This window comes from Ornithorhynchus anatinus, chromosome 19 (assembly GCF_004115215.2).
Source record: "Ornithorhynchus anatinus isolate Pmale09 chromosome 19, mOrnAna1.pri.v4, whole genome shotgun sequence".
Classification (NCBI taxonomy): domain Eukaryota; kingdom Metazoa; phylum Chordata; class Mammalia; order Monotremata; family Ornithorhynchidae; genus Ornithorhynchus; species Ornithorhynchus anatinus.
The window spans coordinates 1778783-1800198 of NC_041746.1; the positions used below are offsets into that span (position 1 = coordinate 1778783).

Sequence of the window (21416 nt, forward strand, 5' to 3'; positions counted from 1 at the left end):
TCGGCTCTCCTCTCCCCAGAGTCATCGACCTGGGGGTCATGACCCCGTGCGACCGGATCCTGAAGGCCGCGCTGGACAACAGAGCGGGTGAGGCAGCGGCCCGAACGCGGGATCCGAGTCCGCCGACTCCGGGCCGGGCGCCTCCGGGGCCGGGGCCGGGGCGGACGGCGGGGCCGGGGCGGGAAGGCCCCCCCCCCCCCCCCCCCCCCCGGGATCGCCGGCCGGACCGGGACCTCCTCCTCCCCCGTCCCGTCTCTCTCCCCGCCCTCTCGGCCCCAGATATAATCGGCCTGTCAGGACTCATCACTCCGTCGTTAGACGAGATGATTTTCGTGGCCAAGGAAATGGAGCGGTTAGAGATCAAGATTCCTCTGTTGATCGGAGGGGCCGCCACTTCGCGGTGAGGAAAACGTCGGGCCGGGGGGGGACGGCCCCCGGGGGCCCCGGGGGTCCGGATGCGGATCTCCGCGTGGGTCGGAGCCCGGGGGCGCGGTGTCCCCCGCGGGGCGTCTGCAGACGGCGCGGCCCCGCGGGGCCACCCGCTCTCCCGGGGCGCCGTACAGTCGCGGCGTCCGTTAGGCGCCGGGGCGGGTGCGAGCGGATCGGGTCGGACCGCGGTCCCCCCCGTCCCACGTGGGGGGGGGGTCTCGGTCTCGAGCCCCTTCCAGCTGGGGGGACCGAGGCCCGGAGAAGTGAAGCGACCCGCCCAGGTCGCCGGTGGCGGGGCCGGGACGGGAAGCGAGGTCCTTCCGACGCCCGGTCTCTAGCCACTGGGCCACGCCGCTTCCCCGCGGGACGGAGCTGACGTAGAGCAGACGCGGGGCGGCCGACGGGTGCGGACGTTCCTCCCGGCGGCGCCGCGTCCGGGGCCCGGAGAAGCCCGCGCTCCGGGAAGGACGCTTCCCAGTTCCCCGACGGGGATCTAGCCCGGACCGGTAGCCCGGCACGCGTCCGGCGGAGCCCGGTGGGCGCGGTGGGGCCGCGGTGGGGCCGTCGGGCCCATCCGGATTTCCTTCTCTGCCTCTCGGTCTCGTTGAAGCGGAGCGTTCGCTCGGGCGGATTTATGGAGCGCCCCCCCCGCCACCCCCCCCCCCCGTGCGCGGAGCACTGTCCCGAGCGCTCGGAAAGTACGGTCGGGCGACAGGGGGAGACGGTCCCTACCCGACAGCGGGCTCAGAGTCTAGAAGCGGGGAGGCCGTCCGGCTCGTCGGGGGTCTCCCCGCCTCCTCGTCCCCCCGGGTCGCCAGGCGACCCTTCGAGGGAAGGACCGGAGGGAGAAGCCGGGGGAGACCCGCCGCCCCCCGGAACCTTCTCCCCTACCCCGGGGGGGTACGAGAGTTTAAACGAACACGTTCGTTCTCCCGGCCCACTTACCGTAATCTCCTGGGGGGGGGGGGGCGGGGCGGGATCCCGTCTACTTAGCCCGGGCTCGGGAGTCAGAGGTCACGGGTTCGACCGCCGGCTCTGCCGCCCGTCGGCCGTGTGACGGTGGGCGAGTCGCTTCACCTCTCCGGGCCTCGGTGCCCTCATCCGGAGGGTGGGGATTAACCGTGAGCCTCCCGTGGGACCGCCTGATGACCCCGTATCTGCCCCGGCACGTAGAACGGCGCCCTGCGCGTAGTGAGCGCTTAACGAGCGCCGCCGTTATTATCGTCGTCGCTTCTCAAGTGCTTCATCCGGCGGCCCGCGCCGAGTACCCGTACCACTGACGATGGCATTGAAGCGCTTACTACGTGCCGACTTCTGAGCCCCGGGGCGGGTACGAGGGCGTCAGGTTGCCCCACGTGGAGCTCACGGTCTTCGTCGCCGTTGGACGGGCGAGGTCACCGAGGCGCGGAGAAGCCAGGTGGCTTGCCCGGGGTCGCGCGGGCGGACGTAGTGGCGGAGCCGGGACTGGAAGCCGGATCCTCCGGCTCTCGGGCCCGGGCTCTTCCCGCCGCGCCGCGCCGCCCCTCGGCGCTGTAGACCGGCAGGTCCTCCAGGGCGGGGATCCCGCCCGCCGACCCCGCCGTACTCTCCGGAGCGTTCGGCGCACACGGTGGACCGGCAGCTCCTCTCGGGGCGGGGATCGTGCCCGGCGCTGCCGCGAGCGTACCCGGTGAGCGCCCCGCGCCCGGGGGCTCGGCGAGCGTCGCACCTCCTGTGTTTTCAGAACCCACACGGCCGTGAAGATCGCTCCTCGGTACAGCGCTCCGGTCATCCACGTCCTGGACGCGTCCAAGAGCGTGGTGGTGGTGAGCGTGGGCCGAAAGCCCGTCGCGGGCGGGCGACGGGTCTGGTTGTCGTTCTCTTGTGCTCCCCCGAGCGCTCGGTACGGGGCCGTGCGCTCGGTGAAGGGATGATAGCGATGATAAGGTCGGCGTCGGTTAAGCGCTCACTCGGCGCGGAGCCCCGGGGGAGATACGGGGTCATGGGGTCGTCCCACGTGAGGCTCCCGGTCTTCGTCCCCGTTTTCCAGATGAGGTCACTGAGGCCCCGAGAAGCGGAGCGACTCGCCCACCGTCACCCAGCTGACGCGTGGCGGAGCCGGGATTCGAACCCACGACCTCCGACTCCCAACCCCGGGAAGAACCGGACACGCGCGTCCACGTGCGCCCGGCCCAACCGGCGTGACCCGGTGGCTAGGGCCCGGGGGTCGGAAGGACCTGGGTTCGAATCCCGGCTCCGCCGCCCGTCCGCCGGGTGGCCTCGGGCGAGGCGCCTCACTTCCCCGGGCCTCGGTTCCCTCGGCTGGGAAACGGGCATCGGGCCCGCGGGCCCCACGTGGGACGGGGACCGTGTCCGACCCGATCGGCCCGCGGCCGTCCCAGCGCCCGGTACGGGTGCCCGGCACCCGGCGAGCGCTTCGCGGGCACCGCGGTCGTCATGGTTTACGTCACGCGGGGACGGGGGCCGACCCGATCAACCCGTATCCGCCCCGTCGCTTAGGACGCCGCTTGACCCTTATTGAGCGCTTGACCGAGACGGTCGTCGTCGTCGTCGTCGTCGTCCCCGTCCCCGCGCGGCCCTTGCTCCCGTTCCAGCGTGGAGCTCTGAGCTAGGCTCGTCTCCCAGGAGCGAGAGTTCTCATCGGCGTGGCCGACGGCCTTGCCCCCGGCCCGCGGGGCCCCGCGGTCCGTGGCGGTTTTTGGGACGTGGGCGGGGGGGGCTCCTCTGGGCCCTCCCCGCCCCGCCCCGCCCCGGGGCTGGCGGTCGAGGGGGTGAGTGGGAGCCGGGCGGGCTCCGGGGGGGCCGGGGGGGGCCGGGGGAACGGTCACGGGCCTCGCCGTGGGTCGGGGTGAAGCCGGTGGACGGAACGGGGCCCCCCCGCCCGGCTCTCCGCGCCCCCTCCTACCGCTCCCCCGCTACCGACCCGGCCCGCACGCTCCGCTCCTCTAACGCCGACCCGCTCGCGGGCCCTCCATCACGCCTGTCTCGCCGCCCGCCCCTCGCCCCCGTCCCGCCTCCGGCCGGGACCGCCTTCGCGTCTCGCGGACGATTCCCCTCCCCACCTTCGGAGCCTCACCGAGGGCCCGTCTCCTCCAGGGAGACTTCCCCGGCCGCGCCCCCCCGTCCTCCTTTCCCACTCCCTTCCGCGTCGCCCCCTTCCTTCACCCCTCCGGCGCACGTCCGCAGCCGCCGTCGGTTCACGCCGCCGTCCGTCCCGCCTTCCAGACCGTGAGCCCGTGGCGGGCAGGGGACGCGTCTACCGACTCTTTCGTAGCGTCCCCTCCCGGGCGCTGGGCGCGGCGCACAGCCGGCCCTCGGTAAGGTTCGGCCGACGTAGCGATCGATTCTTCACCCTTCTCCCCCAGTGTTCCCAGTTGCTGGATGAGAACCTGAAGGACGACTACTTCGAGGAGATCGTGGAGGAGTACGAAGACATCAGGCGAGACCATTACGAGTCCCTCAAGGTAACCGATCGGCGGGGAAGCGGGGTGGCCCCGTGGATGGAGTCAGAAGCACCTAGGTTCTCGTCCCGGCCCCGCCGCCCGTCGGCGGTGGAGGTCGCGTCTCCGGACCTCGGTCGTCGCGTCTTTAAAATGGGGTCGAGGGCCGCGAGTCCGCGTGGACCGCGTCCAACCCGACACGGGCCGAGCGAGAGAAGCAGCGTGGCTCGCCGGAGGGAGCCCGGGCTCGGGAGTCGGAGGACGTGGGTTCCGGTCCCGGCTCCGCCGCGCGTCCGCCGTGTGCCCTCGGGCGAGCCGCTCCGCTTCTCCGCGCCTCGGTGACCTCGTCCGTCAAACGGGGGTGAAGACCGTGAGCCCCGCGTGGGACAACCTCGTCGCCTCGTATTTACCCCGGCGCTCAGAGCGGTTCTGGGCGCGGAGTGAGCGCTTTACAGCTGCCGCGATTATATCATCACGGCTACCTCGGTGCTTAGTACGGTGCCCGGCGCACGGTACGTGCCTAACGAATAACAGCGAGGAGGAAGACGGTGCCTACCGAGGCCTCACCGTGCGCGCGTGTCCGTGCGTGCTCAGGCGGAGCGCCGGATCGGGCACTTGGAAGAGTCCCCCGGAATCAGTCGACGCGAGACGACTTGCGGGACTGTCCGTTCCGAGCGCTTAGTCCAGTGCTCTGCGCGTAGTGAGCGCTCGGTCCGTCCTATCGAGCGAATGAAAGAGGCTGCTGGGAGTCCCGCAGGGCCTCTCCAGGGCGGCCCGGAGAAGCTCCTTCGGTCCCGCGGCGGCCCCCGGGCCGAGGCGGAAGCCGCCCGGGCTCCGATGCAACGGAAAAGACCCGAGGGTCTCAGCTGACCACGGGCTGACGTTCGGGCCTCGGGGCGTCCGTCGCCCAAAACCCCAGCCCTCCCTGGGCTGGGGGATGTAATGGTGATAACCGTGGCATCCGTGAAGCTGGGTGCTCCCGAGGACCCGCGGGCTCCACGAGTGTTCCCCCGCGGGTGGCTGCCCTTCCGATCCGACCCGGTCCCGCGCTCGGGCCCGGCCGGGCGCCCGCTTGGCGCGGACGGGCTTCCCCGGACGCCCCGGGTCTCGGTCGGTCGGCCTTCCCCTCCGTCTCTCTGCAGGAGAGGAGATACCTGAGCCTCGACCGAGCCAGGGAGAACGGCTTGCGCATCGACTGGCAGGCGGAGCCTCGCCCGGGTAAGGGCTCCCCGGGGTGGCCGGGCGGGGCGGCGTGCCAGGAGGCGGCGTCCGTTCGTCCGTGGCTGTGTCGTGCCCTTACCCTGTGCGAAGCGCTCCACCCGGCGCCTGGGGGAGTGCGGTAGAACGGCAGACACGTTCCCGCCCACGGCGAGCTCGCAGTCCAGCCCGTCATCGGGCAGGGACCGTCCCTGTCCGTTATCGAATCGTACGTTCCGAGCGCCCGGTACGGGGCCGCGCGGCTAGGAAGCGCTCGGTACGGGCCGTCGAGCGAGCGGATAGAGGGGGAGCCGGGCGTTAACGGAAACAGATGAACAGACGACAGATACGTGGGAGGCGTGAGGGTGGGAGGGAGGACGGACGAAGGAGCGAGTCAGAGCGGCGCGGGAGGGAGCGGGAGAAGAGGCGGGGACGGCTCGGTCGGGGAAGGCTTCTCGGAGGAGACGGGCCTCCGGTGAGGCGGACGCCAAGAGGGAACTATTCGGTCCGGGCCGGAGGCGGGATGGGGGCGAGGGGTCGTCGGCGAGATGGAGGAGACGGAGGTTCAGTGAGAAGCCTAGCGCTGGAGGAGCGACGTGTGCGAGCTGGGGTGTGGGTGGAGAGCGGCGAGGCGAGGCGGGAGCGGGCACGGGGATGGGCCGCCTCAAAGCCAGCGGGGAGGAGTTTCTGGCGGCCGCGGAGGCGGACGGGGGCGGCCGCCGGAGTTTCTCGGGGAACGAACGCGGCCGGGGTGGCGGGACGGAGCACGGGCCCGAGCGGGGAGAGGCGGGAGGCGGGCAGCGGCAGTGGGAAGACCGGGGTCCGGCCCGCCGCCCTCCCGCCCCCGACGCCGCCGGACCCGCGTCCTCCCCCAGTCAGACCGCGCTTCCTCGGGACGCGCGTCTTCGAGGACTACGACCTGCGGCGGCTGGTGAGCTACATCGACTGGAAGCCGTTCTTCGACGTCTGGCAGCTCCGGGGCAGATACCCCAATCGGGGCTTCCCCAAGATCTTCGAAGACAAGACAGTGGGTCGGTTCGGGGAGACACCCCCCCCCCCCCCCCCCTTCCCCCGCGGTCGCGCGAGACGAACCCGCTCGCGGGAGGGACGGGGAGAGGGGACGAGAGGGCCGGGGGCGGAGCCCTAAAGTCGGGCAGGGTGTTCTTCCGAGAGGCCTTCCCCGTCCGAGCCCCCTCTTCCTCTCCTCCCACTCCCTTCCGCGTCGCCCCGCCCCGCCCCCTTTCTCCATCCCGGCCCCACGGCCCTCGGCCCTCACGTCCGCACCTGAGACTTATCCGCATTGACGTCCGCCCCCGTCCCCGGGCCGTCCGCTCGCCGCGGGCGGGGAACGTGTCCGTCCGTTCTGTGGGCCTCTCCCGAGCGCTCAGCGCGGCGCTCCGCACACGGTAAGCGCTCGATAAATACAACGGAGGGACCGACTGACGTTCCCCGCCCGCGGCGAGCCGAGAGCCTAGAGGGGGAGGCGGATGTTAATGCAGGTAAACGTCGGATGCGTCCGTGAGCGCCGCGGGGCTCGGGGGCGGCGGGAGGGGAGGCGGATAAAGGGGGCGAGTTGAGGTGACGCGGACGGGAGCGGGAAAAGAGGAAACGAAGGCTTAGTCGGAGAAGGCCTCGCGGAGGAGACGCGCCGGGGGAACGTTATCCGGAAGGGCCGTCATTTCCAGAGTCTTCGGGCGAGGCCCCTCGCCAGCCCTCCGGTCTCTCTCCGCCAGGCGAAGAGGCGAGAAAGGTTTATGAGGATGCCCAGGGGATGCTCAGTGAGCTGATCGGTCAGCGGAAACTCCACGCCAGGGGCGTGATTGGCTTCTGGCCGGCCCAGAGCGTCCAGGACGACATCTACCTCTTCTCGGAGGACGCGGAGCCCCGGGCCGCCGAGCCCATAGCCAGGTTTCACGGCTTAAGGCAGCAGGTGAGACTCCGGGTCTCTCTCCTCGATCCCGGCCGACCCCCCCCCCCCCCCCCCGGCGCGAGCCGGCCGGATGGCCCGCGGGGTCACCCGGAACGTGAAAAGCACGGACGGGCTCGAAACCGCGGCTTCTCGGTCCCCGGCCGGGGGGAGGGTGGGGAAGAGGATCGCGGTAGGCGGACGCGCCGGGGGCGTCGGCGGGGGAGGGTCCCGGAAGGCGGCGCCGCGCCGTCCGCACGACGCCGGGGGCACGTCGGGCGGGCGTGGGCGTGGGGCGCTGTCTTCGGGCAGGTGCAGGTCGACGTGTGCGGGTCTATGGGCGCCGGGAAGCGGCGGGGCCCGGTGGACAGATCGCGGGCCCGGGCGTCGGAGGATCACGGGTTCCGATGCCGGCGCCGCCCGTCCGCCGCGTCGCCTGGCGCGAGGCACTTCACCCCTCCGGGCCCCGGTCCTCGGTCTGCGGGGACCGAGACCGCGAGCCCCACGTGGGTCGGGGACCGTGTCCGACCCCGTCCGCTCGGGGCCCGGCCCGGCGCTTCGTAAACATCCAACGTCACGGGCGGCGGCGGCGGCGGCGGTACCGTGGGCGGGCGTAGGTCAGGACGCGCGGTTACGCGAGCGGGCGGTGTCCGCGGGCGGGCGCCGGTCAGGACGCGCGGGTATCTCCGCCGCCCTGCGGCCCTGCCGCCGTTGGGCCCCCCCCCCCCCCCCCGGCGGGTCTCCGGCGCCGGAGCTTCCGCCCGCCGGGGCGGTTTCGGAGAGCCCGCGGCCGGGAGACCTCGGCGTCGGGGCCCGCCCCCGGGGGCTCTCCCGGGCGAGGCCGGCGGGTCCCCGGGGCTCCCCAGCCCGCCCCGCCCGCTCCCGGCGGCGACGCCTCCCCCTTCCTCCATCCGAGACGGAGAAGGACCCGGCCTCGCCCGACCCGTACTACTGCCTGTCCGACTTCGTGGCCCCGCTGGGGTCGGGCGTCCCCGACTACGTGGGCCTGTTCGCCGTGGCCTGCTTCGGCGTGGACGCGCTCTGCCGGGCCTACGAGCGGCGGGGCGACGATTACAGCAGCATCCTGGCCAAGGCGCTGGGCGACCGGCTGGCGGAGGTACGGGGGGCGCGGGCCGGGGGCGCGGGGGCGGGCCGGCGGGGCCGCTCCCGCCTCATCGGGAAGCGCCCGTCTCCCGCCAGGCGTTCGCCGAGGAACTGCACGAGCGGGTCCGGAGGGAGTTCTGGGGCTACGGCGAAGAGGAGCGGCTGGCCGCGGGCGAGCTCCGCCGCCGGCGCTACCGGGGCATCCGCCCGGCCCCCGGCTACCCGAGCCAGCCCGACCACACGGAGAAGATCGCCATGTGGCGGCTGGCGGACGTCGCCGAGACCACAGGTGCGTCCGGGCCCGCCCCGTCCTCCCCCCGCCCGAGGGCCCCGGAGGACGAAAGGGAAGGCGTCTCGCGGGTCCGGGGGCGGGCCTCCTCATCAGCGTTAATAATAACAATGGCGTCGGTATCCGTTAGGCGCTCGCTACGTGCCGAGCACGGTCCTGAGCGCCGGGGTAGATACGAGGTCAGCGGGTCGCCCCACGCCGGGCTCCCGGGCCCATTTGACAGACGGGGGACCCGAGGCGCGGAGAAATCGAGCGACCTGCCCCAAGTCGCTCAGCCGACGGGTGGCGGGGCCGGGATCCGAACCCCCGACCTCCGACCCCCCGGGCCGGGCTCCCGCCACCGAGCCACGCTGCCTCTGGGTCGCTCGCGCCCGGGTGGGTCGCGGCACGGATACGGCGGACGCTCTGCCCGCGCCCCCCCCCCCCCCGAGCGACCCCCGGTGTACCGGGGACGCCGGGCCGGTCGCGCCGGTAGCTGTCACGGGCCGTCGTCCGTCGGGTCGTATTTACCGAGCGCTTACTGGGCGCGGGGCGCTGGGCTGAGCGCTCGGGCGAGTGCCAAAGAGCCGCGTTCCTGCCCGCGACGAGCTTACGGTGGGCGACGGCGGTCGAGGCGCCCGGGCCCCGTCCTCCCCCCGACTTCGCCGTCACCGTAGACGACGCCACCGTCCTTCCCGTCACGCGGGCCCGAATCCTTGGCGTCATCCTCGACCCCTCTCCCTCTTTCGACCCCCGCAGTCCATCCGTCCCTAAATCCCGCGAGTCGAACCTTCACGGCGCCGCTGAGATCCGTCGGGTGGGCGTGGCGGCCGGGGCGGGGGGGGGGGCGGGGTCATCATCGGTCCGGGCCCTCGGCTCCGTCCCTTCTCTCCCCCCCCCCCCCCCCGCTCCCCTTCCCCCCCCCTCCAGGGATCGTGTTGACGGAATCGCTCGCCATGGCGCCTGCCTCGGCGGTCTCCGGCCTCTACTTCTCCAACGCTCGGTCCCGATATTTCGCGGTCGGAAAGGTTTTCAAGGACCAGGTAATAATTCTCGAGGGCCCAGGCCCGCTGACTCCTGGGCCCGGGCTCTTTCCGCTAGACGGCGCAGCCCTCTCCTGCCCCGACAAGGGTCCCGTTCCTGATCTTTGCCCCCAGGTTTAATTTCCCCCTTCTGTCGTCGTTTTCGTCCCTCCTCGACTGAATTGGAAGTAATCGGGTTACGTGCCTAGCGTGTGCCGAGCACCGTGCTACCGCTAAGGGTCGGACCGGGACCGTCGGTACCGTTCGAGGGGCCGGGTCGGGTCGGACACGGTCCCCGCCCCGCGGCGTGAATCCCCGTTTCACAGAGGAGGGAACCGAGGCCCAGAGAAATGGAGAGAACCCAGCTCCGCCCGCTAGGCCACGGGTCCGCGACGCTGGGGCCGACTCGGTCGGGTACGCGATCCCTTCCCACCTCCCCGGACAGGTGGAAGATTACGCCCGAAGGAAGGACCTCCCGGTGGCCGAAGTGGAGAGGTGGCTCGGCCCCGTCTTGGGATACGACGTCGACTAGGCGGCGGCGGCCCTCTCGTCTCCCGCTCCCCGGAGGACCTCGAAGAAGATGCCGCCGAACCCCGGGGGTCCTCGGAATAGCGCCCCCGGGTCGGCGCGCGTCTCCTGCCGGGGGAACCGGCGCAGCGGTAGAACGAAACGCAGACGTCGCGTCGGGCCGTAGGGTCGTATCCCCGCCCGATACGGCACCCGAGAAAGACGTGGGTGTTCTCTCGGCCGGCCGTTCGGCTCCCGTCCCGGCGCGGCTCGCCCCCGTGGAAACCCTGCTGCCAGTTCGGCTGCCCGGGAGTCCTGTGGACGAGGGGCGGGATCGCGAGGGAAGAAGCCAGGCGCCTGGGCGACGGCCCGCCGGAAGGGGACCCGGACGAGGACGCCACGGGATCCCCGTCTCCCGAAGCCCCGGCGATCGAGCCGAGGAGGCCGCCCGCCCCCCTGGCCCGGGTAGAGCCGTGGTAACGGGCCGCCCTCCCGGAACCGCGGGGGAGCCGGGGAGCGGCGCGGCGACACCTGCGAACGAAGAGGTTCCAGTCGCGGCCCCGGCGCGGGGCGGGCCGCCTCGCCGGGAGATCTTTCTCCCCTCGACCGTGATCCGCCGGCGGCCGCGGCGCTTCGGAGAGATCGGAGCGGATCGCCGCGGATCGCGGGCCGTTAGGACGACGCGTCGGCCCGGCGGACCTCCCTCTTGAGAGACGGCCGGCGACCGGGCCGCCGGGCCGGGCTTAAGGCTTTAACTCTCGTCCCTGTGGACGAGAAAGAGGCGTCGGTTCGGGGCCGTGGGCTTCGGCGGATCCCTTATCCGCCGAAGCGTGGGCAGTGGGGGACGGAGGGGCTCGCGTCTCATTAAACCCGGGACACCGTCTTTCTCTCGTCCTCGCCGAGACCCGGGGTGGGGGTCTCTTGGGCTGCGTCGGAAGAATCCCGGCTCCGGCGCCCCCGTCTCTAGCGAGAGAACGAGCCCGGCGGTATTTTTACACCGCTCCGCGTGGGGGGTAGAATTCAGCCTTACGTAAAGCCCGAATCCGCCCACCCCCTTCCTTCTCCTCTCGCGGGCCCGGGAGAGGGGAGATCCGTCCCCGAAACACGGGCGTCCGAGAGCGTGGTCTCGTGAGCTACGGCCTCTGCCCGGCGGCCCGGCCCTGGCCGTCTCGCGCGAGCCTCTGCCCCCTCTGGCCCGCCTTCGCCCGGCACCGGGCCGTGGGAGGGGCGGGCGTTACAGAGAAGGGCCGTCTCTCGCCGGCCAGATCGGGCCGGGGGGGCCCCCGGACGGCCCCCCGGACCGGGGGCCCGCGGCCGGCCGGGGAGCCGGCCGCCGCCGCGTGCCCTCGGGAAACACCGGCCCGCCCCGGTCTCCCGCCTGTCCGCGCCTCGGGCGGCCCGGTGGGCCCCGTCGCCGAGGGCGGATCCCTCGGCAAACCGGCAGAGCGGGCCGGCGCTGCTATTCTGGGATCCCGAGGGGGTCGATTCCGTCACGAGCTTCCTCCCGCGCTCGCCCCCTCTGAAGAGCCAAAGCCGGGGCTCCCCGGAGCGATCCTCCTCCGCGTCTAGGAAGCCGCTCGGGCGGACGGAGAGGGCGCTCGCCGACCGAGCCGGCGGGCGGGCGGAGATCTCCCCGCCGGCGGTGCCGAAACCGGGGCCGTCCACCGCGGGTCTCTCCCTCCGCCGCGGGATGCGTCCGAGGGAGCGGGCCGGGGCTGGGGATCGCCTCGCTGCTAGACCCCTCCCCCCCCCCGCCGGGACTCAGGCTCGAGGACCGCACGACGATAACGGTGACATCGTAATAACCGTGATGTTCTCCGTTAAGCGCTTACTACGGGCCAGGCACCGTGCCGAGCGCCGGAGGGGATACAAGCCGCGCGGGGGTCCCGGTCCCGATCCCCGTCTTACGGACGAGGGAACCGAGGTTCGGGGAGGCGAGGCGACCCGTCCGAGGCCGCGCAGCCGACGCGTGCGGCGGAGCCGGGGACGGAATCCACGATCCCTGCTGTCTGCCGCCTCCCTGGTGTCCCGGAACGGAGGCCGGGGATGGGATCCGATGGGGGGGGAGGCGGGTCAAAGATCAGCCCCCAACCCGCGGTCCAAGAGGACGGAGAACCAGAGGTCCTGCCGGTAGAGGAGGGAGGTGACGCGCGGGCGAGTCGCCACCCCTCGTCTACAAGATGATGATTATCGCCGTGGTATCCGCCGAGCGCCCGCGACGCGTCAAGCGCCGCACAGAGGCCCGGGCCGGGTACGAGGCCGTCGGGCCCACGATCTCCCCGTCTCTTAAGCCTGGGGTGGGGCAAGGGTGGGAAGCAGCGCGGCTCGGCGGAAAGAGCCCGGGCCTGGGAGTCAGAGGACACGGGTTCTAATCCCGGCTCCGCCGCCCGTCTGCCGGGTCACCTCGGGCAGGCCGCTCAACCTCTCTGGGCCTCGGTCGCCTCGTCTGTAAAACGGGGATTAAAGCCCGCGAGCCCCACGTGGGACAGCCCGATCGCCTTGTATCCCCCCCCCCCCCCCCAGCGCTCCGAACGGTGCTCGGGACATGGTAAGCGCTTAACGGATCCCGTAATCATCATCATCATCATCATCATCATCATCATCATCATAAGGGACTGCGTCCAATCCGATCCTATCACGTCTTCTCCAGTGCCCAGCGCGGCGCTCGGCCCTTCGTACGCACTCAGTAGATCGGTCGGCGGTATCTGTCGAACGCCGTGTGCGGGGGACCGTCTTAAGCGCTCGGGAGCGCCCCCGCGACGGGATCAGCGGACGCGATCCCCGGGGCCTAATGGGCGGAACGACGATTCGAACCCGATCCCTGCCCGCGACGAGCTTACGGCGGAGCCTCACGGGTGGAAGCGTGATTCGAACCCGAGCCTCCCGGCGGCCGGGTCGGCCTCCCGGGCTCCGATTCCTCCCCCCTCCCCGCCCCCCGTTTCCGGCCCGGGACACCTCTGACCTTCCCACGTAATCTCGGAAGGTTTCGAGCCCGCGTCAGCGCCCGTCATCGGAGACGGACCCCTCTCCCCGGGGCGCGAGCCAGCGGCCGAGCAAGGAGAGGTCAAGGAATCACCCTGTTCTCCGGGGGGGACCCCGGGCGGCGGCCGGCGGATCGACCGATCCTATTTGTCGGGTGCTCCCCGGGTGCGGAGCGGCGGGGAGAGCGGTGATGATGACTACGGTGGTTTTTAAGCGCTCCCTATGTGCCCGGGGACCGTACTGAGCCCCGAGGTGGAAACGGAGCAAGCGGGGCTGGACGCGGCCTCTGTCCCACGTGGGGCTCACGACGGTCTCGACCCCCGTTGTACGGACGAGGGAACCGAGGCCCGGAGAGGGGAAGCGACCGGCCCGGGGCCGCGCGGCGGGACAGGCGGCGGGGCCGGGATCGGAACCCACGACCCCCTCCGGCCCCCAGGTCCGCGCTCCGCTCCCCGGCCCGTGCCGACCGGTAATCCGTCGGCCGGCGGTCCCGGATGCTGCCGGATGCTAAGCGCCGTAGAGGACCCCGGGAGGGTCCGGCGGAGGCGAGGCGCGCGTTTTGCGTCCCCGGGCCCGTAAACCGTCCTCTCCCGGGCGCTCGACGCGGTGCTCCGCACGCGGTAAGTGCTCGGGAAATAGGATGGACCGACCCGTCCCGGGCTCCGTTGGCCGGGCCCCGCTGCTTCAGGGAAGACCCCGGCCCCTCCCCGGCCCCCTCGGACCCCGCCGCCTCCGCCACGCGCGGCCGTCGGGAGCGAGGTCGCTGTCTCGGGTGCCCCGCCCCTTGTCAGCTGCGTGACCGTGGGCGAGTCGCTTCACCTCTCTGCGCCTCGGTTCCCTCGTCCGTAAAATGGGGATGAAGACCGGGAGCCCCACGTGGGACGACCCGATCCCCCCGTGTCTACCCCGGCGCTTAGAACGGTGCCCCGCACGCAGTGAGACCAACGTTATCATTAAAGGATGCCGAGGAGGGAGGACGGGGAGGTGCTCGGGAAAGGGCAGCGGGAGAGGCGGCGTGGCCTTCCCCGGTCTCCTGGTGTCTCTCTCCGGTGGCGGCTCCTCCGTCTCCGCTCCCTCCGGCTGGCCCCCGGCGTCTGGCTTCCGTCCGCCCCGTCTCCGTCTCCCCTTCGCCTTCCGTTCACTGATGCGATTCGATTCGGTCGTATTTACCGAGCGCTCGCTCCGCGCGGAGCGAGCCCCGTACTGAGCGCCCGGGAGGACGCGACGACGGTGAACGCAGCCTCGCCCCTCGGCGAGCTCCTCTCCTTGACCCGCCCCTTTCGCCCCTCGGAGCTCTTCCCAGCTAATGACCAATTTGACGGGCTGGGCCCGGGACGTATAACGACTCGGCGGCGCCGACGGGCACGGACGTCCCGCGGGTCCATCGTGGCGTTTACGGAGCGCCCGCCCGGGCGCGGAGCGCGTACCGAGCGCTGCTCGGGGCGGGGCGCACAATGGGGTAGGTAGCCGTGCTGCTCGCCCGCGAGGGGCTTAACGGACCCTTGGGTTCCGTGGCCCCGACTCGTCGGAAACGTAGCTCGGATCGTGCCTCTCCGACCCGACGGGCGGGAGGAGCCTCGGAGGGAAAACTCGGTCTTCCGTGACGCGTGTCCGACGCCTGGGCGACCGAGTGATTTGTAACGTTGGGTCAATCGTTTCCGAGTCGGGTTTGCCTTTTCCGATCTCAAGGAGAACGCTGACTGTGCCAGCGAAGGCTCTGCCACTCCGACTGTTTCAGGCCCGACTGCAGAAAAAGCCCTTGGCCGTTTTTTGTAATGGGAATTTTGAAATTTTTTTTTTTTTTTTTCTTCACGCGGAATTTAAAATTGGACGGGCAGGTTCAGAAAGCCTTCCTCGGATCGAGTCGAAACCCGAAAAGGAACCCCCACCTTCCTGGGAAGACTCTGACGATCTGAACAACCTAAAAAGGGTAATGGATCTTATAATGTGTACCAAATGTAAAAAAAAAAAAGAAAAGGCGCCAGTACGGCAACGGTGAAATGACAGATTTCGATATGCGAGCGCTGGAGTCCGGAAAGGTTTAAGCTCCTCTGTGGGGCGATCTGCTTATCATACGAGCCGTGGATTCTAAATCCGACGGTCGACGGTCCCGGCTGTTACCTGCAGAGCACTGTGCCGAGCACTGGAGGGCGAGTACAGCGGGGGCCACGGCCCGTCCTTAAGAAGCTGAAATTGTCAAAATTCACCGAGGACGGAGGAAAGGTGTGACGCGACGGAGATCGCTCTGGCCGACTGACAGACGAACGACATCTCCATGGGGAAAAACGAGACAACGGAAAAATGGGTCCTTTCGGGGAGCATCCACGTGAACATCCGCGCGGCCGGGGCGTTAGAGATCGGTGCCCCTCGCGGGCGGGCGACTCGTCCGCCAACTCTCTTCCATCGTCCTGGCCTACCCCCCCCCCGCCCCCCCAAGGCGCTCGGCACGGCGCCCGGCCCACGCCGGGCGCTCGATCGATACCGTCGATTCATCGGAAGGGGTCTCGGAAGAGGTGGGATCTGAGGAGGGATTTGTAGAGCGGGAGAGCCGGAGGCCGGCGGGTCGAGGCGGGGGGGACGTGTCGCGGGGCGGGGGAAAGACGGAACGAGCAAGGGGTCGGATGATGGGCGAGGCCGCGACCTGCGGAGGAGTGAAGGGGGGTGAGCCCGGGGGGGCGGCGGGGAAGAGAGCGGAAGTAGCCCTTGCAGCCCCCGGGACGGTAGTGTTGGTAGACTCGGAGGCTCTTGCGCTGTTAGCGCGGGGCCTGGTACCTAGTAAGTATTTTAGGCTTCTAAATTATACCGTTAGTACTTTCCACCGCCGTCCCCGAGCTCTCGGGACAGCGCCGAGCGCTCGGTAAGTACCCGGGATGCCGCTGCCGCGAGGGAGGTAAATAGGGATAAGATGCCCGTTCTCCCCTCTGCTCCGAGGGAAAGCCCGGCGTGGGACGGGGACTCGGACGGGTCTGTTTGGCGCTATCTACCCCGGCACTCGGCGCAGCGCTCGCCACAGAGTAACCGTGGGGCAGGTACCCCGTCGTCATGATCCTCATCACCCTTTTGCCGTTTCGGCGCCGTGTCCCCACCGGCTCAAATATCTCCTCTGATTTAAGACCGGAAGGATGAATTTCCACTCTTGCCTTGCCCCGCGGAAAAACACAGTCCAGCTGGCGAGGAAGCTGTAAGGAGGAGGGCATTTGTAAACCCCAAATTTGCCCGAATCTGTTTTTCAGCAGTTCGGGAGTATGAATCGCCCCTGTGGAGGAACGGACGTCTTCTGGGGCAGTTTCACTGACGGAGCTCTCCGGTTTACCGGGAGTCGTCGTTTTTCCAAACATTTTTAACTTTACTCGGGGGATCGAGTCTATTTAGGACCGTCCCCGGCACTGCGGCAATAATAGCAACCGCCGTTATCATCTACCCAGTAATAGGCGTACCACGCCATTTCGATAGCTCTTAAGCATTTACTATTTATCGGGCGCCGTCCTAAGCGCCGGGGAAGATATGATCGGGCCGGACGCGGTCCCCGTCCCACACGCGACTCGGGGTCTTAACCCCCATTTCGTAGGTGAGGGAACCGAGGCAGAGAGAAGTCGAGCGACGTGCCCGAGGTCACGCAGCCGACGCAGGTCCTCCAGGCCCGTGCCCGGTCCACTGTGCCACGCCGCCTGACTAAACGGAGCGCCGTACTCCACGTAATGGGTGCCCACAAGATACCTTTAAGGGAGCGAGCGTAAGATCCTCCTCCGGATCGTAAGCTCCTTGCCGGGAGGGGTTGTGTTGTTTACCGATTCTCTTGTATTTCCCCAAGTTCTGACTGCGGCGCTGTGCGCGGAGATGCAGGTTCCATCAATACCGTGGAGCGACTTTGGCATTTTTGGACCCTCAGCGCCCCTGGGGTTTCCCCATTCGATCACCCCCACCTTTCAGAGGAGGAAATTTAAGTCTCGGAGAGGTTAAATGCTCTGTCGTAGGCCACGGGGCGGACAGCCGACGGAGGCTGGGGCCGGAATCCCGCCGCTCGGAGCCGGTTCTCAGGCGAAACCGACCGGGCGTGGTGGGTCGTGGTTTTTTTTTTTTTTTTAACAACCGTAGAACGGCGACTCTGACCTTATTTATTTCTCGTTTTTTTGAATAACGTTAAACCGGCGACCCTAATCGCATTTCTCATTAAGCTGGGAAGGGTTTCACTTCCTTTAAATGGAGCGAGGCCGCACAGTGAAAACGTGTTGGGAGAGATTGCAGAGGGAGAGGGTCTCAGAAGCAAGGGGGGGAGAAGGGGGCTCCTGGCCGTAGTTCTTTTGGTAACGTTCACCGTAGACGGCTCGCACTCGAGAGGACTCGCTCGATAAATGATGACGATGACGATGACGCTGGCGTTCGTTAAGCGCTTACTACGTGCCGAGCACCGTTCTAAGCGCTGGGGTAGACACGGGGGGATCGGGTCGTCCCACGTGGGGCTCACAGTTAATCCCCATTTTACAGACGAGGGAACTGAGGCCCAGAGAAGTGAAGCGACTCGCCCGCGGTCACCCAGCTGACAAGGGGCGGAGCCGGGAGCCCAACTCATGACCTCCGACTCCGAAGCCCGGGCTCTTTTCCGCTGAGCCACGCTGCTTCCCGGATGCGATCGACTGACCGGCCGACTCCGCTCTCCCAGCCGTGGTCAAGCTGACGACCCGAGCTCCCGTTAAAGGTGTCCGTTATCACCTCCCGCTAGTCTGATTTGAAGTTGCAGATTATAGAATGGTAACTGCAACGGATCGCCAAGATCCGGTCAAATCGTTTTTCTCGGCAAGGGGTCGGCCGGCCGGTTTATTAGACGTAGAAACGGCCTTCTTTCCTCACGTTCCCCAGAGGATTATAATCGACGGTTCAGAGGTACCGGGGGTTTTCAGGATTGATTTTTGGAGGTGAAAATGCCCGGCCGCTTCCCTGGCGACTCAGCCCCCGGGGCATCCCACCGATCTGGCGTTCCGGCTCCGGAAGGGAGAGGAAACCCCCAGGAGGTCAGGGTCTCCCGCGGTTTGCCCGTCTGCCGTGTGACCTCGGGTTAGTCGCTTCACTCCTCTGAAAAGGGGTTTATCATCGGCGTGATAACGACGATAACGAGGGTACCGGTTGAGCGCCGGGCGCCGAGCACCGTTCCAAGCGCCCGCGTTTAAGACCGTGAGCCCCGTGCGGGACGGGGAGCGCGTCCAACCCGATCGGCCTGCGTTCACCCGGTGCTCGGTGCGGGCCCCACGTAGACGAAGCGCTAAACAGATGGCGCAATCATACCATTGCGCCTCTGGGGACTGGGTCGTTAGGCTTCGGAAATTCTGTCCCGGTGCCCCGCTCATTCTGTACTTATCGCCGTCCTCGGCCGGCAGATTTTTTCGAGGCTCCCCGTCGATCGTCCACCCGTGGTATCTGAGCGGCTTCACTGTGTGCGGAGCACCGTGGCCACGCGCTCGGAGGGTACACCGTGACAGCAAGGCGAGGCACGCTCTTCGCCCCCAGCGAGCTCGCGGGTGAGCGCTTACTACGTGCCAGGCACCGTGCCGAACCCCGGGGAGGTACGGCATCGTCGGGTCGGACACGGTCCCCGCCCCACGGGGCGCCGGCGGTCTAAGTAGGAGCGAGAACAGGTCCCGAATCCCCCGTTTTGCAGACGAGGGAACTGAGGCCCAGAGGGGTTAACCGACTGGCCCAAGGTGACAGTGAGGGAGAGGGGCGGAGCCGGGATCGGAGGGCCCGGTCTTAATTCCGACTCTGCCAGCGGTCCGCTGCGTGACCTTGGGCAAGTCCCCTAACCTCTCTACCTCTCTGGGCCTCGGCTTCCTCGTCTGTAAAACGCGGATCCAACACCTCTCCCCCCCCCCCCCCGGGTCTTCAGACTGCGAGGCCCGCGTCGGACAGGGACGGGCTCCGACCCGATTAACTTTTATCTACCCAAGTCTTTAGACTAGCGGTCGAGACCTAATAAGCGCTCACCACGCACCCCGGCGATGCGGCGAATGGCGATCGGCGTGTGTGTATTGAAACGATATTTTGCGTGGAAGTCACCTAATCGGAGACAGCCGGGCGATCGCGTTCCCCGAGCGCTCGGCGCGTGCGGAGAGCACCGCGCCGGGCGCTTGAGAGGGTACGGCGCGACGGCGTCGTCGGACACGTTCCCCGCCCCTCCGGCGGGACGGGGGGGGGGGGGGGGGGGGGGGGGGAGTCGAACGTCGACGGAAATAAAGAAGTGACGGACGTGGACGCGAGCGGGGCCGAGGGAGGGGCGGGCGGAGGGAGTAAATCGGGGCGACGCGAGAGGAAACGAGGGGTCAGGCAGGGAAGGCCTCGCGGAGGAGACGCCCCTTCACGCCTACCCAATAAGAGCAACACCTCGGCCGTTCGTCGTGTTCACTCGGTGGTATTTACCGAGCGCGCGGGGCGCAGCGCGGAGCGCTTCGGGGGGGGGGGGAGGGGAGGGGGCGCAGCGTGACAAGAAACAGACACGTTCCCCGCCGCCGCCGAGCTGCGGTCCGCTGGGACGAGACCCGGCCGACGACTCACGTGGGGGTGACCCGCGACGGGCCCGTCCCGGAGAGTTCAGGGTCCCGCGCGAAGGGGCCCGACGACACGGCGGCTATCTTCAGGTGCCGTCACGCGCCGTTCCCGAGCGGCCCCGTGCCAGTTTGGCAAGTCGGGGGCCCTTAAACCCATCCGTTCGGCCGCGTCTACCGAGCGCTCGCCGTCCGCGGGGCCCCGTACCGAGCGCTTGGGGGAGCGCGGCACACCCGCAGAGAAGCGGCGCGGCTCAGCGGGAAGAGCACGGGCCGCGGAGTCGGGGGTCACGGGTCCGAATCCCGGCCCCGCCACCCGTCAGCCGCGCGACCGCGGGCGAGTCGCTTCGCTTCCCTGGGCCTCGGTTCCCTCATCTGCGAAACGGGGACGGGAGGACCGTGAGCCCCACGCGGGACGGCCCGATCCCCCCGTGTCCACCCCGGCGCTCCGAACGGCGCCCCGCACGTAGTCAGCGCTCAACCAGTACCGACGTCGCCGTCAACCGTAGACGGACACGCTCCCCCGCCCGCACCGGGCTCACAGTCCAGAGGAGCCACGGTCTCGGCGAAACTTAAATCGCGGCCTCCCGGGATCGGCCGGGGGCGCGCCCCGGGCACGCGGCTCTCTCGCGCCGAGCCGGACCCGGGCGGCCGCGGATCCGGGGACGGGGAGGGCGCGCCGCGCCAACGGACGGGCGCTTTCACTCAGCCGGGACTTCACCTCGGACGGACGGCGTGAAACCCGTCTAAAACAGCCCTCGGATACCGGAAAGGGGCGACCCCGTCACCCTCAGGGAGGGAGACGCGGGACGGCCCTCCCGCCCCCGCCCGGGTCGGCCCCGGCCCCCCGGCCCCCGCGGGGCTCACGGTCCCAAGCCGGGGGAGAAGGGGTGTCGGGTCCCCGTCTCACGGACGTCCCCGACCCCCGACCCCCCGGGCCCTCGCCCTCATCCGCCGGACCGCGCCGCTCCCCGACCTCCGCCTCCGCCGGAAAGGGGGAAGAAGAGACCCTCCCCCCGCCCTCCGCCTCGGTCTCCCCGGCCGCGAGACGCGGCCGGCCCCGTCCCTCCGGTCTCCGAGACCACGGGAGCGGCGACGGTCCCCGCCCGGCGCCCGCCCCGCGCCGGGCGCCGGGGCCGGCGCGGGCCGACGGGGCGGGCCGCGGCCCCCGTTTCACGGACGGGGTCCCGGAGGCCCCCGTCCCCCGCTCCCTCTCCCCCGACCCGCCCGTCCGGTCCTTGGCCCGACGCCGCCGGTCCCGTCTCCCCCGCCGGAGGGTCGCCGCGCCGCTCCCGCGGCCTCCCGGCCCCGCGCCCGGCGGGGCCGTCTCTCCGCACGCGCGTCCGGGACGCGTCGCCCGACTCCCCGGGCCGACCCCGGCGGTCGCCCGCGCCGCCCTCCCTCCTCGGGCCGGGCCCCCGACCGACGGCCACCGGGCCTGCCGCCGGGGAAGCGGCGCGGCCCGGCCGGGAGGGCCCGGGCCCGCGGGGTCAGAGGTCACGGCGGACGGGAGGGCGGCCCGCACGTGGCGAGCGAGCGCCCGGCGGACGCCACCGAGGGAACCCTCCCGCGGGTCCGGCCCGGCGCCCCCCCCCCCCCCCCCCCGGTCCATCCGCAGCGGGGCCCGCCTCCTCCCCTCCCCTCCCCATCGCCCCCCATCCCTTCCCCCGCCTCCCTCCCCTCCCCCGGTCCCTCCCGGGCCGACCCCCTGCCCCCGAGCTGTCCGTCTGCAGCGGAGCGCCGGGTCGCCCCCCCGTCCCCGTTCCCCCCATCTTCCTCCCGCGACCCCCGACCCCCTCCCCTCCCCCCCAATCAAGGCGTCAATCCGCAGCAGAGCGGGAGGAGGAGCGTGGGGGCCCTCCCTCCCTCTCCCTCCCTCCCTCTCCGTCCTCCGTCCTCCCTCCTCCTCCTCCTCCGGCTCCATCCCGCCGGCGCGGGGAGGGCCCGGCCTCCCGGAGCCGCCCCCCGCCCCCGCCCCGCCCCGCCCCCGCCGGCCCCGTCGCCGCACCGGCCCGCCGGGTCCTCCCG

At 70.1% G+C, this 21416-nt stretch overlaps 1 protein-coding gene across 3 annotated transcripts in view; it reads left to right on the forward strand.

Annotated features, from left to right (window-relative positions):
* Positions 1-10756, forward strand: part of MTR (5-methyltetrahydrofolate-homocysteine methyltransferase) — a 32547-nt gene extending 21791 nt beyond the window's left edge. For 2 of the 3 annotated variants that reach the window (XM_029047195.1, XM_029047194.1), the window contains 11 exons: positions 20-87; positions 280-400; positions 2153-2234; positions 3795-3893; positions 5012-5087; positions 5942-6097; positions 6800-6996; positions 7889-8089; positions 8173-8365; positions 9275-9387; positions 9812-9898. In XM_029047195.1, the coding sequence (XP_028903028.1) occupies positions 20-87; positions 280-400; positions 2153-2234; positions 3795-3893; positions 5012-5087; positions 5942-6097; positions 6800-6996; positions 7889-8089; positions 8173-8365; positions 9275-9387; positions 9812-9898 (1393 nt within the window). Of the gene's footprint in view, positions 1-19; positions 88-279; positions 401-2152; positions 2235-3794; positions 3894-5011; positions 5088-5941; positions 6098-6799; positions 6997-7888; positions 8090-8172; positions 8366-9274; positions 9388-9811 lie in introns of all 3 variants that reach the window. The other variant, XM_029047193.1, reaches the window with a different exon arrangement.
* The last annotated feature ends 10660 nt before the right edge of the window (positions 10757-21416 follow it).